Consider the following 16,526-nt stretch of genomic DNA (forward strand, 5'->3'; position numbering starts at 1 on the left):
CATCAGCCCAAAGGCTGCAGGATGGAGTGCAGACTTTGGAAGTGGGTAGAGCCACACCTCTGCACACCGCCAGTGCATTTGTGTCCAGCTGCTCTGACGGCACAAAAGGGAATTTCCAGATCTCTGGTTTGGTGACAGAAAGAAGGACACACTTTGTTCTTGAACTGGTGGTTAACATAGTTGCCTCTAGAGCATCGCTTTTCCCCAAGGACATGCTTTTCATCATGTACCTTTAGAGAAGTTAATTAATTTTCATTGTGAAGAGTGGACTTGAGAGGAAAACAGCCTTCCATTGCAGAAAGAACGATTTGAGTGATGCCAAGGGAAATGTGTTTGCCGTTTCAAATTAAATTGGGAATAGGTGAATTGGAAACTCTGCCCCAGGCCTGATATCTCCAGGCTTTGCCAGCTTCTTTGAGGGAGGTTAGGAAACATCTTTCCAGGAGATCTTGAGCAACAAAATAAAAACTCATGCAGAATCCTGCCTGCTGCCCTTTCCCTGCGTCACCGGAGCTGGCCTCCTGCCTCAAACCTGATCCCTGTGCAGTGTGTGTGTGAGTGATGTGTCAGAGAGAGGCAGAGATTGAGAGAGGGAAGGAAGTCAGCAAGTGACAGCAGAAGTTCAGGGCATGTAGTGGCACAAGAAATTCATGGTCTTCTCCAGGCCTCTGGTGCCCATGTATACCCCCATCCCAGGTAACATCTCGATGGGCCCAGTAGTCACACAGGGAGATGTGCTAACCATGGGCCCAAGACCTGGGTGTCAAACACCGAGGGTGAAGAGGAGGGCCAGGAAAGGTTACACCAGCAGAAATAATCAGTGGTCAGGGCTTCTGATTCTGGAGAGAGTTTCCAGGAATCTCAGGTAGAGTGGTTGCATTTAAGAGAAAACCCATGTCCAGCCCCAGAGGCAACCAATCCAGGAAGGCCAAGAGTTGAGCCGAGGCTGGGCAGACGCTAAGAGGACATATGCTACTCTGTGGCGGTCTACAGGGGTGTGTACATCAAGAGGGATGCAGAGCTCATGGCAAACTTGCCTTCTCACCCACAGCCACTACCCCTGAGGCTTGAGCTAGAGGTGAATAAGGACTCCCGAGCCTCAAGTCTCAACAACAGTGTAGGGGCTCCAAGGACAAACACAAAAATAGTAGAAGCCACTTGGCTTCTGCTCCTCTTCATGGGAAACTGTATTTCTGAGACAGGGTAGGTGAGGACTAAGAGGATGACAAGAAGGAGGAGGGGGCTGAACTTCACCCACTGAAATTCAGGACCACCAACTATTAATAAAAACTCTCTCTCAAGCCCCTTTGAGAACCAAAGCTCTCGGATGTCTGAAGTCTGTGATCTTTTGAGCCTCTGGAAGACTCTAGGTAGACAGGCAAGGTGGTCTTCTATGCAGTTTTGCCACAGACCCTGGAACATCAGCTTGGTGTCTAGGCAGACCTAGACTACTGGAGAGGCCACTACAGGGCATCTGCTTGGCCATGCTCAGCCCCTGGACCTCCCATGCTGTGGGCCACCAATGGAGGTCTCCTCTCTCTTCCTACCAGTGAGTCTTCCCTGAGTCTGAGAGCCATACATATCACCTCAGTCACCACTGACTGAGCCCCTACTGTGTGCCAGGCCCTATGCAAGTTCTTGGGGATACAGAGAATCTGTGGGGAGACAGACATGTCCCACAGCTTTGTAGTCACTACCATCATGGAGGCATGAACAAGGGGTCCCAGAGCACAGCAGAACTCCTGGAAGAGGCAACTCTCGAACCAGGTCTTCAGTAATAGAAGACTGTCAAGGCACACAATGGGTAAGAGACATGCCAGGGAGGGGGAACAATACCTGCAGACACAGAGGCGAGAAAGAGCAGGGTGCGTGTGGGAAGCATACATGATTTCTGTGACCCCACTGCAGGGGTGCAGGGGTGGTGGCTGCAAAGAGGCCAGAGAAGGAGGAAGGCAGGACCTGCTCCACCTGGGTTAAGGGGCTAAGGCTTCAGGATGCGACCCAGGCCTGTCAAGGAGGTAGGAAAGTTGCTATACCGGAGAGTGGTCCAAACAGAGTTGCACTTGAGAAAGGCCACTGAGATCCAGAGTTGAGGATGGGTTGGAGTGGAGCAAGGCATAGGAGACAAGGGCAGGTGGGAGGCAGGTGGAGGGCAGGTGGGAGGCTCTTGCCACAGACCAGGCAAAAACACAGAAGGTGCGGGTCAAGGCAGCGGCAGCAATAGGGGGAATAGAAAGCAAAAGACCTATTGGAGAGATTTTAAGGGGTAAGAACAACAGGGTTTCGTCACCATTTGGCCATCGGGTTGAGGGAGAGGGAGGAATCTAGGCTGACTCTCAGATTTCTGGCATAGGCAAATGGGTGAAAGGTGATAGGGACAGGTCACAGAGAAGCTGGGGAAAGGTGGAATCTGAGGCACAGGAAGGGCAGGTGAATATGCCAATAGGTAGTTGCAAATATGAGTTAGGAGAGAGATCCAGGTGGGAGATAAAAATATGGAGGCATCAACACACAGCTGGGAGTTTGCAGCCATGGGCAAGGACAATGGTACCTGGTAGATGTCAGAACAGGCGTCAGGCAGAGCACCTACCTCCACCCCAACTGCGCTACAGGCAACCGCAGAGAACCAGGAAGAGCCTGAGGATGCCCTACCCCCTCACGCTGCAGGAAGGAACTAAGACTTGGATCCCTGGTATTTCCTGGGCCAGGACAGCACCGGGGAGATGCTCCCACCAGCAGTTCACTCTTCTGAAATAACCCCTTCGGGTTACCATCCTTTATCACCTGCGGGTTGAATAAGACCTGGGTCAGAGAACTAGTGGCCCAAAAGGCTGTGGAAGGGCCAGACTCTGCCTGCTGTCAGGCCAGGGGCTGGGCCAGCGTGGAGAGGGCTGAGGTCATTCAGCAGCCATGTGAGGTAGCCACGTGGACATGGGCAAGGAAGGCAGATATCCCCTGGGTCTGAATCTTGGCCAGCAGGGAAGGCTCAGCCTGGGAACAGTCTCCAGATCCCTTTGGTACAAATATCAGGGTTGCCTGCCTTCTCCCTGGGGACACCCAGCAGGGAGCCCGTGTGCACGGGCAATATGTTCCAAGTTGTGGGGTGGGGTTGGCAGTGCCCCTACAAGGCACTGGGCATCTGCCCAGGTGTCCATAGCATTCCCTGAATCTTCTATACTTTTCCAGGGGGTACTGAAGGAAGGGGGCGTGGGAACCTTCTGCCTCAGCTTACTTTCCAGGTGATCTGGCATCCTGGGGACTTACTCGGTCAGGCCCTCAAGATCACCAGCCCTTCCCACCTCACTTCAGCCCTGCGCAGAGACCAATACAGCCCCTGAGGCCTCAGAGCCTCCGTCACGCCCACACAGGACCAGGCAGGCAGGAGACAGCTCACAGAGCTTTTTTTTTTCTGATTGTTTTATTTGAAAACCCTAGGATATGTCCCTTCCCTCACCACACCCATCCCCCCGCCCCTGCCCCAGGACATGACGATGCCACACACACACACACACACACACACACACACAAGGCCGTGAGCTGCACACGGGAACACAGGGGCTGCACTCACGACAACACTGAAAAAATATACATTATATATATACACCTGGGGCCCCCACATCCTCTCCCGTCCCCACAACTTGGCCACACCAGGTCACAGAGGAGGGGCCGGGGCTGCAGGACCTCAGGACTGCAAGGGCAGGAAGGGAAACAGGACAAGAAAGGAAGGAAGTTGGAAAGGAGGGAGAAGCGGGGTCCCCAGACTGAAATGGAAACGAGGTGGGGTGATCATAAGAGAAGCAGGGACGACGGCCCAGCTGAGGGAGCCCTGCAGAGGGAGACAAGCTTCCCATGGACAGAAGAGAGAAGGGAAGGGGAGAGGAGAAGGTTTCCTTCAGTCCCACTCCCAGCTCCAGCCCCAGCCATTGCAATTGTCACCCTCTCCCCAACACAGTGACTGCTAAGAGGGCAGATGCCATTGGGGGTAGAAAGGCAACTGAAGTCCAGCCCACTTTCCAACCCAGTCAGCCCCAGTGCAAGGGGCACACCAGGAGTATGACAGCCCAGAGGTGAGGGATGGGGGGCTAGGGGAGGGGCAGGGCAGACTCCAGAGGGCCCGCTGGGGTTTTGAGATGAAAGGAGGACTGGTTCTGAAGTCTGTCTCCCTCTTGGTCTCTGTTCTCCCAGAAGGTCCTTCTCCCATGTCTGGAGTGTCTGTTTCACCAGGGCAGAATTCTCCCTCTGCGTGGGGAGAGGTGTTGACCTCAGTAGCGGTGTGGGGGGGTCTCAATGATGCGTCTCTCGTCGCTGCTGGGGGAGTCGGCCACCTCCGAGTCACTGCTGTCCTCGTCCTCCTGCTGGCCCCCGGCAGCCCCTGCCACACAGGCTTGCCGATTCTGGTAGGACTGGAGGGCGGGAACAGAGAGAAGAAGGGATCAATGGCCTGCACACACCCCAGCCTCTCTTTCAGGGGCCACACTTCCCTCGGTCCCCTTATCCCCTTTGCACCCCCTTCCCTGCCTGAACCGCTCTCCCTCCTGCTCACTGCAGCTCTGCGAACAGCCTCCACCCGGGCCTGCCCCTCCTCAGGAGTTCTCCCAGTGTGTCCTCCACAGTCTTGACCCTACAGAATCCCCCTTCCCCGGCCTCTCACCTCCATGGGGTTCACAATGATGGTGAGAGCTGAGTCATCCCAGAAGAGGTCAGGGTCCTTGGGGTCACTGGAGGCCCCTGGAGGCCCGCCAGCCCCTGAGACGCGGCGGTGAAGGGAATGGATGCGCACCAGGCCCAGGATGACCATGAGCACCAGGAAGCCCACACACACCACAATGATGAGGGTCGCGGCGCTGGGAATCACTGCAGAGAGAGTGCGGGGGTGAGCAGAACGTGACCAGGCACACCTGGGGCACTCAGACAGGGGGCTGGGTAGGAAAGGAGGCGGCCCAGGCTGAAGGAGTCCCAGGGCAGAACCCACAGTGGCCGAGAAGAGAGGAACACCTGGAGAAGCCAGAAGAGAAACAGCCCGCCAGGAAGGGCAGGAGACGAGAGGGGAGGAAGGGAGCTGCTGCAAGGCAAAGGGACAAACACAGAGGGTGGCTTCCCAACCCAACACTGTCATGAACAGCCCTATCCACACAGGACAGAGGGCAAGGACTGGAATCTGTCCCTGTCATTCCACCTGTGCCTTCCCCAGAGACCACTCAGCCTAGGAAAGAGGTGCCAGTGCCCAGTGAGGGAGGGGCGGGGCCACTACATGAGCTTGGCTGTGCAGGAGGAGATGCAGCTCCAAGCCTGGCCTGGCTGCAGGAGGAGGGCACTAGCACCTGAGGCTGGGGACAAGTCCAAGGGGCACAGAGCAGCCCCTTCCCTTACCCACCTGGGCTGAGCTCACTCCGTGACACCTCCCTTCTCCTGGTGGGCTTGGGGCTCCTGGACGCCTGGGGTTCCTGCTTCCCCAACATCTCCCCCTGAGGCGTACCTGCCTCCCCCATGGCTCTGCCATGCTTCCGGCCCTGCAGCCCCACTTTGATGCCCAGGTTCAGAGGGGCATGGACCTTCAAAGGCAGTGAGACACAGAACGGCATGTGCACTCTCACACGGACCTGAGAGCTGATGGCGGCAAAGCAGATGTGCATGCACAGGTACATGCTCAGGAAGACCGTGTGGGCACACAGCTGCACAAAGATCGCCACACCCCACACCCGAGCCAGGCCTCTGCCAGCCTGCATGCCGGCCCACACCAGCCACCTGGCCGCCTGCTCACATAGCGGGAGTAAAGGAACGCGTCTGAGGGTCTCCAGTAAGGCACAGCAGAGCCATATGTGCAGCATCACCCAGCTCCCCACCAGCTGGGCAGACCAGGCAACCCCCTGAAGGAAGACGTAGACACTACAGATGTGGGCTGTGAGGGCCACAGAGCTAGCCACCGTGAGCACAGCCCTGCCTGCTTCCTGCACACACACACACAGCTCTCGGAGAAGCACAAGGAAGCAAAGCAGGAAAGCCCGCAGCCCCAGGGACAGCAGGTGGAGGTAAAGACCCCACACACGCACCCCCAAGCCCAGGGCCCTTATGGGCAGCTGGGTCACTACTCCCCACATGGGTGCACACCCCTGCCCACCATGCATGCACACGGCTTCTCCCTGGGCAGTCCCGTTGCTGAGGGACTATTCCATGTATGTGTGCCCCAAACACACACAGAGACTGGCAATCACACAAGCAAGCTCCTAGAAACATACACACATCACATCCCAGCCGCGTCTCCAAATTACCTACAGCCTGAGACTCATGTGTCAATAGACAGAGCAGAGCGTAGGGAAGTACATGGCCCAGGAGCTCCCCCAAGCTCACACTCACACCCTGCTGCAGCGCCCCTCTCCCCAGCAGCCAGCACACTCTGCTGCCACGCACTCCAGGGCCAAGCAGGTGTGTGGAGAATGCCCTGCCTGGGCAGGCCACACACCTCCCTGAGGCCACCCTGATGGCTGTCTGCCAAGTTGGTCCCCATCCTGACCCGACCCACAGCCCACTTGAGGCCACTTGCCAATTAGAACGGACTCTGCTGGGGCACACTCCCTCGACACTGGTTCCAAGGTGAAGACAGGACTGGCTGGATCAGTATTTCCCAACTGCCTGGGAACGGGGGGATGAGGGAGGAGGGGACAGAGCTGCCTCTTCTGCCCATTGGCAGGAAATAGTGCCTCTCAGGTCTCCATGTCAACAGACCAGACCCAGGGGCAGTGCCTCCACTGGCAGATGGGCCTGGTGGCTAAGCCTAGGCTCTAGAAGGAGTGGTGACCCCAGCCTCAGAGTGGAGGCCAAAGCAGGTGAACTTGCTGTAAGCACACAATGGTAACAAGCTAAAGCTGGTTTGTGCCTTAATCAACGCAGTGTCCCTCCGAGCTCCTGGCCTAATGAAGGAAATGACAAGTTGACTGCCAGGACCATAAGAAATGACCACAGGAAAGACAAAATGCAGACACTGTATCTACAAGCAGACAAGTCTGGTTAATTAGTTTAAGATGAGTCAGCAGCCCAGGGAGATGGGAGGATTTTTAAATCAGCTACAGATAAAAATCAAGAATTGAAGAAGTACGGTCAACTTTTCTTGCTACATGAGATGTGAGCAGTTAATTCCAGCCTTGAATGACCTCCAGAGCCAACATAAGGGGTGACTTAGCAAATGGTCTGTGGGATTGCGAGGACACTGTTGAAAGCCCTGCCCACAGCTCCACACGGTGCCCTCTTTGCAAAGAGTCTCGGGAGAGACTTCTTTCTGCCCCAGTCCCAGGGCTTTTCATGAAATAGCGTTCGGCTCCTATCATGGCTTTCAGAACTGCTCAGGTTTCCTTTTGCTTTAGCTTCAAAGAAGCTCAGAGTCCAAATTCTGGCCCATGGTAGCAACTGCACGGCATCTCATAGTAAGCATGTTATGAGCTGACTTTATTCCCTGGCTTCATTTGATCTTTATTTCATCATTACCTGTTCCTCCTCGCTTCCTCATTCATTCTCTTTCTGTCCTATTGCTTTCTAACTCTTCCTGCAAAGCTTCAGATACTTGTAGGAAACAAAGGAGGAAAATTATTCCCAAACTTTTAAAGATCACATGGGATTTTTAAAAACCACTGATACATGGCTCCCACCCGCTAGACATTCTAGGGTGTAATTTAGGTGCCAAGAGTTTTTAAAGCTCCCCAGGTGATTCTGGCAGGCATCAAAATTTGATATGAGTAGATGCACAATACCCTCATCACCTCGGCTCACTCTTCTTAACCAACCTTATTCTCTCTAACCGTAAACACTCCTAACCACCCATCTACCCCCAGTTCTCAAATTCTCATTCTCTCTCAGGCCCATCCAAAACTCCCTTCTACACTTCAGGTCCAAATGCAAACTCTACATGTGCCATAAAATCTCCCCTACTGTTCCAGTTTACACTGGTTCCAGTCCACATTGATCTCTCTCTAGTGCACTTAGGAGATTTAGAGCGATGGGCCTCTGTGCCACTGGAGGAGATCGCACCTCTCACTGCTTCTGCATGTTTAGAATGGTTTGATATTGTGAAACCACAATTCTGCAACACCACTCGGCATTTGTAGGTGAAAGGGAGGGAGCACCTTGCGGACTCAGAAAAGGCATATAGAAGGGGTTTTATGCAATGAATGGCCTGTCAGCTCAGGCATGCCAATCACCGGTGCCCTCAGGGAAGCTATGAACTCTGTGTCCTACTCAGGCCAACATAAGAGAAGAAGCAAAGGAAAACTGCTGCTCTCAACTGAAATCTGAGGGAAGCTTGATCAGCCTGGACATGAGCTCAGAACAAAGGATGGGGAGACCGGGCTTCACTGTGGGGAGGTGAAAGGGTGCCATGTGCAGACACTGCTCCAGGGGCTGAGGGGTGACAAGCGCTGCCCGCCAGGCCAGCCCATGCAGGGCAGCTGGACACTCAGGGGAGAAGGTGCTGGGCTCTTAGAACAAGAAGTCCCGGCCGGGCGCGGTGGCTCAAGTCTGTAATCCCAGCACTTTGGGAGGCCGAGACGGGCGGATCACAAGGTCAGGAGATCGAGACCATCCTGGCTAACATGGTGAAACCCCGTCTCTACTAAAAACCATATAAAAAAATTAGCCGGGCGTGGTGGCGGGCTCCTGTAGTCCCAGCTACTCAGGAGGCTGAGGCAGAAGAATGGCATAAACCCGGGAGGCGGAGCTTGCAGTGAGCTGGGATCCGGTCACTGCACTCCAGCCTGGGCGACAGAGCAAGACTCTGTCTCAAAAAAAAAAAAGAACAAGAAGTCCCTCACCTGGGGCCTTATACCAAAGAAAGTAAGGATCGAGAGTCTCACCAGGCCGGGCAGCACCCCTATCTACCTTGAGCCTAATCAGAGTAGCAGGACCTAGTATCCAACCCAGAAAAGATTGAGTGGAATGATCCCCAATGAAAGAACTGGAGAAAGTGCTATGGAATCACAAGAAGGAAAAAAAATACGTAGCTGGCCTCAAGAGTTTATTTGAAATAAATAGGTTTGGTTTGCTAACATGTCTCTCTTGACTAAATACTGTGTGAAACTTCTCTGAATCTTTGCAGCTTGGTGATGCCTTATATTCCCCACGAATCCTCACTTCCACCTACTTGCTATAGTGAATCACAGTAGAACACTGAAAAAGGCCTCTGCAAGTCCAAATGCGGCGGCTCACACCTGTAATCCCAGCACTTCAGAAGCTCAGCCAGGATGAGTGCTTGAGCCTGGGAGTTCAAGACCAGCTTGAGCAACAAAGTGAGACCCTGTCTCTATAAAAAAATCTTAAAAATAGCCAGCATACTGGCATGCATCTGCTCCTCGGGGGGCTAAGGCAAGAGGATTGCTTGAGCTCAGGAGTTCCAGGCTCCAGTGAGCTATGATTACCACTGTTCTCCAGCTTAGGCGACAGAACAGGACCCTGCCTCCCCCTCCCAAAAGCCTCTGCCGTTGTTTTCAGAGAAAGCAAGGAAGAAGGGAGCCAGTCCCAGAAAAAAGAAAACATAAGAGACAGTATAGGTGGTGGCCGCTGCAGGAGGAGAGGAAGCCAGACTGAATCCCTGGGGGCATCAGAGGAGCTGGCCTCTGTCAGAAAACCCTGGGAAGGCCCTCAGGGGCTCCCCCTAATTATGTGCAACTCTAAAATCATAAGACTAATCTTTTTAAAGCATCAAACATCTGGGGAGAGGGGTGAGGGCCATGGTCAGTGCACAGACTGGAATCATGCCTCCTGGAGGTAAATCCTGGCTCCACTTACTTTCTAGCTGTGTGAACTTGAACTCTCTGTGCCTCTGTTTCCTTGCCTGTAAAGGGGATAATTCTGGTACCCATTTCATTGGTTGTTTATGATGGCTAAATGAGTTAATATGCGTAATCCCCCAGCACGGTGCCTGGCACACGATGAGAGCACCCTGTGTTTGTTATAACTATTATTACCATCACATATATTGAAATAAGCTCTGTACTTTCACACAGTGTTCACAGACCACGAACTTCTTCCAAGAAAGCACTAGTGGAATCCTCTGAGAATTGCCTTAAAAGCCTGTGGCACAACCTTTTGACTTTTTTCAAAGGTGACCAATCTATGGCCTTTGAGAGTGGGTTTAATGTTTAAAAACTTAGAATTATATCCAGAGCCAACTTTGGCAAAAGTGGATGATGAAGTTGAGTAACACTGAACAGGGTCAAAAGCAAGTTATGCCCAAAAAATAACAAAATTAAATGCACCTTATAAATTGGCTCTGAAAGCAATTCTAAGAAGGGGTTCCAAAAATCACTTTCAACAACATCAGCATCATTTGCAATTTTTAATAACGTGGGAGAATACTTGTTTTATAATATGAAGTGTAACTATCAGATCACAAAATAGGTTAATACCTAACTCTATAAAAAGGAAAAATTAGGCATAGAAAATAGAAAAAAGACTGGAACAGAAAATCTCATGTTATCAGTGGTTTCCTCTCTAATGAAATCATGGCTGATTTTTCTTCGTCGTCGTCTTCTTCTTCTTCTTTTTTTTTTTTTTTTTTTTTGAGACAGAGTCTTGCTCTGTCTCCCAGACTGGAATGCAATGGTGTGATCACAGCTCACTGTAGCCTCGGCCTCCCAGGCCCAAGAGATCCTCCTACCTCAGCCTCCCAAGTAGCTGGGACTACAGGCAAGTGCTACCATGCCCAGTTAATTTTTTTTATTTTTTGTAAAGACAGAGTCTCACTATGTTCCCAGGCTGGTCTCAAACTCCTGGGCTCAAGTGATCCTCCTGCCTCAGCCTCCCAATGTATTGGGATTGCAGGCGTGAGCCACTGTGCCTGGCCTGATTTTTCTTCTTTAAAAGAAATATTTGATATTTATTTTCTGGTTTTTCTACAATTATGCAACTCAAAAGTTGAAAATAAAATTGCACCATTGGTAAAGGACCATGACCGGGAACCTTTGGGTCCATGGCCAGGTTGCTTTGAAGGGCAGCACTCCATCTGAATGTAATGCTTTGCATATTTGCATATTTTTTTAGACATATTCTTGTGACTGCACACATAGCACATAATTTTACATGTAATAGTACCAATTCTCTCCTTGGGGATAGGGACTGTATCTATCCTATAACTCATTTAGATCATCTTAGGACAGTGCTAGTACACAGTAGGTGCTTAGTAAATGCTTGATAGCTTCACCACAGAGGATCCTAGGTCCAGGGCTAATTTGATAATGCTTGGGGCTGGGGAAGAAGGCATCATCAGGAAAAACAAACACTTCTAAACCCACACTGACTTTATGATTCCAGGAATAAGCACCCCTACAATGACACAAGGCTCATGTTCTTCACAAGGGAAAGTGAGTGATCCAAAGGGAGAGAGGGATTGGTCCGTAGCTGTCAACGAAGGCATGTATCACAGGGGAACTGAACCCATTGCTCCACCCCCCTTGTCCTCTCCCAGAGGTGGAGGGGAGGATACCTGTCCCAGGCCACTCACCTGCCACCTTCCCCTCCCTGTCCAGCCCCACCAGGCTTACGTACTGGAGTTTCGGTGGGAGCTGGCCAGGCTGTGTCCAGCCATCTCAGGCGGGGGCTGGTGCCCACGGTGCAGGAACTGCTGGGAGCTGAGCACGTGGCTGGGGTGGGCAACCCGGTTCATGCTGTGCAGGACATTGACCTGGGCAGAGGGAGGCCTCCATGGGCACACACGCTTCTCCCAGGTCCTCCCCACTTCTCTAGAGCCCAGCCCCATCTAACTACTGCCCCCATCTCCTTCTTCTCCACCCACCACAGGGTCCAGCAGCCCTGCACGCTGCCATGTCCATGCCCACCAGCTAACATTTTGAGTCCATGCCACCTCAGCTCCTTTCTGGGGGTGGGTAACTGCGGAAGGAAGGAGACTCTCTGGGTACCTCCACGATGAATTCATTGCTGGAGTAACGGCCATTCATTTCCGAGCAGGAAAGCCGGAATTTCCTGGCGTAGAGGGCAGCTCCGTGTCGCAGCCGATAACGAGCCTGCCTCAGGATCTCTTCATACACAGTGATGCTCTCCACCCCTGGAGATGAGGAAGCACCTCAGGGCAGGTCCAGTGGAGGCAGGACCCTCTCTCCTGGACCCCCACTAGCTGACACCACACAAGCTGTAGAGTGGGTCAGCCCCATCTCTGCAGAAGTGCGACCTGAGGTCAAAGGGAGAGATGCTCCCCTCCATCCCTGCCCGCTCTGCCTAACTAGGATGGAGAGATCAAGGCTCTGTTTCCTGCTCTGTAGGTTCTGAGGAGGAATGGAAAGAAGGAGAAAAAGACATCCTGAAAGACAGAAAGGGAGATGGCAAGCAGGAGGGAATCTGAGACAGAGGAAAACACAGAAGTGAGCCCTGGAAAGGAGTGGAAATAGAAGGGAACTGGTTATCTCCACCTTCTCCATTCTCCCTCCTGGCTTCCTTTGGAAACTACCAAATCATCACTCCCACTATTCACTAAGAGATGAGCACTTCTTGTAAAGCTCTGGTGTGCACGTGAGATGAGAGAGCTGTACAACAGAGATGACCAGTAACAAACAGCTGGAGGATTAGAAAGCTGGGCAGAGATGAGCCGAAAGAGGAGAGGAAGGAGAGAAGCCTGAATGGAAACAGGAGTGGGACCAGAAGTGGAGGTGACCCAGGCTATGCAGAGGAGCAGGAAGAGAGAAGCATTCGGAGCCTAAACCCAGCACACCTCCCCTAGGGACAATCAAAGCCAGAGGATCTTCCAGGCTAGGAAAATGCAAAACAACACTTGTCCACATCCCTGGACCTGGAGGGAGGACCCTCTGGGCTTCCCAGGCCCTTACGTTTTAGGAGGGGCGCACACACAGAAGACAGGCCCTCAGGCCCCACTGACCAGCAATGGTGAGGTAGGCGGATGTGTTGGTGAGCTCCAGCCCTCGCTGCTGCACGGAGGTTGTGTCCAGGAGCAGGCTTTCCCGCTCGGGGTCCAGGTCATCCCCCACCAGAGAAATTTCACAGCCATCCAGGTTGTGCACAATCTCATCCGACATGCGTGTGTCTGTCACTGGGTTGGGGAGAGCAGGGTCTGGGTCAGAGCCAAAGGGCCCACAGAGGTTCTGAGCCCCAGCCATCCCCTCACCACCACTGTCCCCCCCTTTCCAGGGTCAGGGAAAGGGAAGGCAGCATCATTTTCAAGAAGATCATTACGCAGCAATTCATTTCCATCCATGGGTTTCCCGCTTGCTCTCCTTCTTAAAGATAAGTTGTTTAATCAAACAAACACAGGATGGAGTCACTTTCTGCTTCCAGCCCCAGGAGTTCTCCCGCACTCTGGCTTCAGACACTGGCTGGTTCTCTGGATGGTGTTACTCCCCGGAGTCATCCTTACCTGTGCCCTGCCAACTCTCATCCTTTTTGGCCTCCACCTGGTGAGAAATGGAGCAGGTGATTTGAAGATCAGGGAACAAAGGGACACCCTCCGTTCCCTCAAAGTCCACAGCTGGGCGGGCAAAATGGGCAGTGCCACTCAGCAGGATCTGGGGGGCATCAGGCTGAAGGACCACCACATAGCCCTCTACTTCAGGGATGGACACACAGGACTCTTCACTGAAGCATCTGTGTGAGAAAGGAGGAGAAGCAACATGTGACCCCAACACTTCCTCCCTGAAAACCTACATTCTGTTTCACTCGCTGCCCCAGCTACCTCTATCATAGAGCATCTCATATCAGGGAGGGGCAGGGGAAGAAAGGGGGTCATGCCTCTGCACCCCAACCCCCACAGCAGTTGAAGGGGGACATATCCTTTCCTGGTAGGATGTCACCAAGGAAAATATTGAGGACAGAAAGTCAGGTAACTCCAACCTGTGGGTGTGATCACACCATCAATGACCTACTCCAGGATTATGGAGTACCTATAAATGGTATTTTAATGAAAAATAAAGCAAACTGAACTGACAAACATGTATATATACACACACAGTTCTTTATCCAGGAGTTTAAAAATACAAGGGAACAGTATACTCTCTAGCACATATGCGCCCAAAATTATTCAACACTAAAAGTAGAGGGTGGACATCTACCAAAGGGTGTCCTCCTCGGGTGTGCCTTTCATTCCCTTCAATAGCGGGGACACACACTTTGGTAGGTGAGATCATCTGGCTACCTTGGACCTAGATCCACTGTCTCATGAAGCTTTAGGATCCAGGCACCAGGACAAGCTATCCCTAGAGGACGCCGTTGAGCCAGACCAACCAACAGCACAGCTGCTCAGGAGTGATGCTCTCAGGATCACATTTAGCCCCGCCTTTTACCAGAAATACCAACACCTCACAACCAATAGCCCTTGCCAGTTATGAAGCCTTTTTCCCATACTATTTCTTTTGTTCACTTGTCTGTTTTTTGTTTTTGGGGGGGTTTTTTGGTTTTTGTTTGTTTGTTTGTTTTTTGGTGGAGTTTCACTCTTGTTGCCCAGGCTGGAGCGCAATGGTGTAATCTTGGCTCACTGCAACCTCTGCCTCCTGGGTTCAAGCGATTCTCCTGCCTCAGCCTCCGGAGTAGCTGGGATTATAGGGCACACGCCACAACGCCCGGCTAATTTTTGTAGTTTTGGTAGAGATGGGATTTCATCATATTGGTCAGGCTGGTCTTGAACTCCTGACCTCAGGTGACCTGCCCATCTGGGCCTCCCAAAGTGCTGGGATTACAGTCGTGAGCCACCGCACCTGGCCCATATTATTTCAATATAACCTCATTTCTATGCTGTAAAATGCCAAAAGCTCAGGCTGGGCATGGTGGCTCATGCCTGTAATATTGGCACTTTGGGAGGCTGAGGCGGGAGGATCCCTTGAGTTTAGGAGTTCAAGATCAGCCTGGGCAACATAGTGAAACCCCGTCTCTACAAAAAATACAAAAATTATCCAGGTGTGGTGTCAGACACCTGTAGTCCCAGCTACTCAGGAGGCTGAGGTGGAAGGAACACTTGAGCCCAGGAGGCAGAGGTTGCAGTGAGCCAATAAGATCATGCCACTGCACTCCAGCCTGGGCAACAGAGTGAGACCCTATCTCAAAAACAAAAACAAAAACAAAAAAAAGAAAGACAAAGAAAACAAAAGAGTCAAGGCTTAAACCATTCTTCTCCTTCCAGGTCCACTGATTTTTGTTTTGTTTTGTTTTGTTTTGCTTTGCAGAGTCTCGCTCTGTTGCCCAGGCTGCAATGTAGTAGCGCCATCTCAGCTCACTGCAACCTCCGCCTCCTGGGTTCAAGCGATTTTGTGCCTCAGCCTCCTGAGTAGCTGGGACCACAGGCATGCGCCACCACACACGGCCCAAGTCCACTGATCTTTCCACTAAACCACAGGCACCATTTGGGGCCTGGGTTTGCACCAGGGAAATTTATGTGTAAAGGCGTTTCCCCACTTGAACAAGCAGACTTCACAGTGGAGTTAGCGATGCAGGAGCAGGGACTCTGATCCACATGCTGGTGCTAGTGGAAACAATTTTGCAGAGAGGACTGTAATTATTAGTGTTACTGAGCATGCCCAGCTTGAATGCTGGAGCAAAAAGGGAGAAGGCATAATCTCAGCAGGCGTGATGAGCTCAGAGCCCCTGAAGCTGCCAATGCCCACGATGTGCTGAGTTCCTGTGCCACATGGAGCAGGGCCTATTACAATCTGCACTGTCATCCAGATAGGCCTAGGGCAAAGCCCCTTGGGAAACAATCCCAGATGACCCTAAAGGCACAGACTCCAACAGACATCTTCCCTGCAATGAGCAATGCTGTGCTGTGCTGCCGCTCTGGGAATCCCAAGGGGAATAGGGGGCCTGACCCAAAGGCACTGCTGGTCTGGTAGAGAGATTAGACATGGCACACAAAAGTTAAAACAAAGGCAAATATGGTCATCGCCAGATGAGTGCAACAAACAACCAGAAGAGTTCAGAGGAGGGAGAGGTTAGTTCTGGCTAGGATAAGAGGAGGGTGCTTGGAAAAGGAAGGTAGGAATGATCAGAGAAAGTAGCAACTGAGCTAGCCTTTGAAGGAGGGTAGCACTGACCCAGAGTGGATGGCGAGAAGCTTAACTAAGGGGAGTAGAAGAATATGAGGCAGAAACGACCAGGAGCCAGATGGCTGGTGGCTTTAAATGCCATGATAAGATCTGACTTTTTTTCTCTAACGTTTTAGAGACAAGGTCTCGCTCTGTCACCCAGGCTGGAGTGTAGTGGTGCAATCATGACTCACTACAGCCTTGAACTCCTGGGCTCAAGTGATTCTCCCACCTCAGCCTTCTGAGTAGCTGCAACTACAGGCATGCAGCTTGTTGGTTGTCCAGGCTGGTCTCAAACTTCTGGCCTCAGGTGATCCTCTCACCTTGGCCTCCCAAAGTGCTGGGATTACAGGTGTGAGCCACTGCACCCAGCACATTTGACATTTTTATGCAGTGGGCAAGAGGAAGCCACTGATATCTTTTTCATCAGGGAAGTGTGATGATGAAAACTCAAAAGATCACTCACCTAGCCTCAGAGTGGAGGATAAATGAAATTAGAACACTAGA

At 52.1% G+C, this 16,526-nt stretch overlaps 2 protein-coding genes across 3 annotated transcripts in view; both read right to left on the minus strand.

Moving 5' to 3' along the window:
* Nucleotides 1-3,399: 3,399 nt before the first annotated feature.
* The window catches only part of CLSTN3 (calsyntenin 3), a 50,593-nt gene continuing 37,466 nt past the window's right edge, over nt 3,400-16,526 (minus strand). For both annotated transcript variants that reach the window (XM_033222965.1, XM_033222964.1), the window contains 6 exons: nt 13,367-13,593; nt 12,872-13,042; nt 11,901-12,046; nt 11,530-11,665; nt 4,652-4,854; nt 3,400-4,403 (listed from right to left, as the gene is read on the minus strand). In XM_033222965.1, coding sequence (XP_033078856.1) covers nt 4,263-4,403; nt 4,652-4,854; nt 11,530-11,665; nt 11,901-12,046; nt 12,872-13,042; nt 13,367-13,593 — 1,024 coding nt within the window. In that variant the 3' untranslated portion in view covers nt 3,400-4,262. The remainder of the gene's footprint in view (nt 4,404-4,651; nt 4,855-11,529; nt 11,666-11,900; nt 12,047-12,871; nt 13,043-13,366; nt 13,594-16,526) is intronic.
* On the minus strand, nt 4,861-8,574 carry LOC117090588. Its single transcript, XM_033222970.1, has one exon. It carries the CDS (start codon nt 6,123-6,125, stop codon nt 5,367-5,369), a length of 759 nt encoding a protein of 252 aa, XP_033078861.1. The 5' UTR covers nt 6,126-8,574; the 3' UTR covers nt 4,861-5,366.

This window comes from Trachypithecus francoisi, unplaced genomic scaffold, assembly GCF_009764315.1.
Source record: "Trachypithecus francoisi isolate TF-2019V2 unplaced genomic scaffold, Tfra_2.0 Lachesis_group11, whole genome shotgun sequence".
Classification (NCBI taxonomy): domain Eukaryota; kingdom Metazoa; phylum Chordata; class Mammalia; order Primates; family Cercopithecidae; genus Trachypithecus; species Trachypithecus francoisi.

What these genes read in the sequence shown, in the direction of transcription:
- LOC117090588 (XM_033222970.1), bottom strand. Translation starts at nt 6,125, where the DNA reads ATGCATGGTGGGCAGGGGTGTGCACCCATGTGGGGAGTAGTGACCCAG.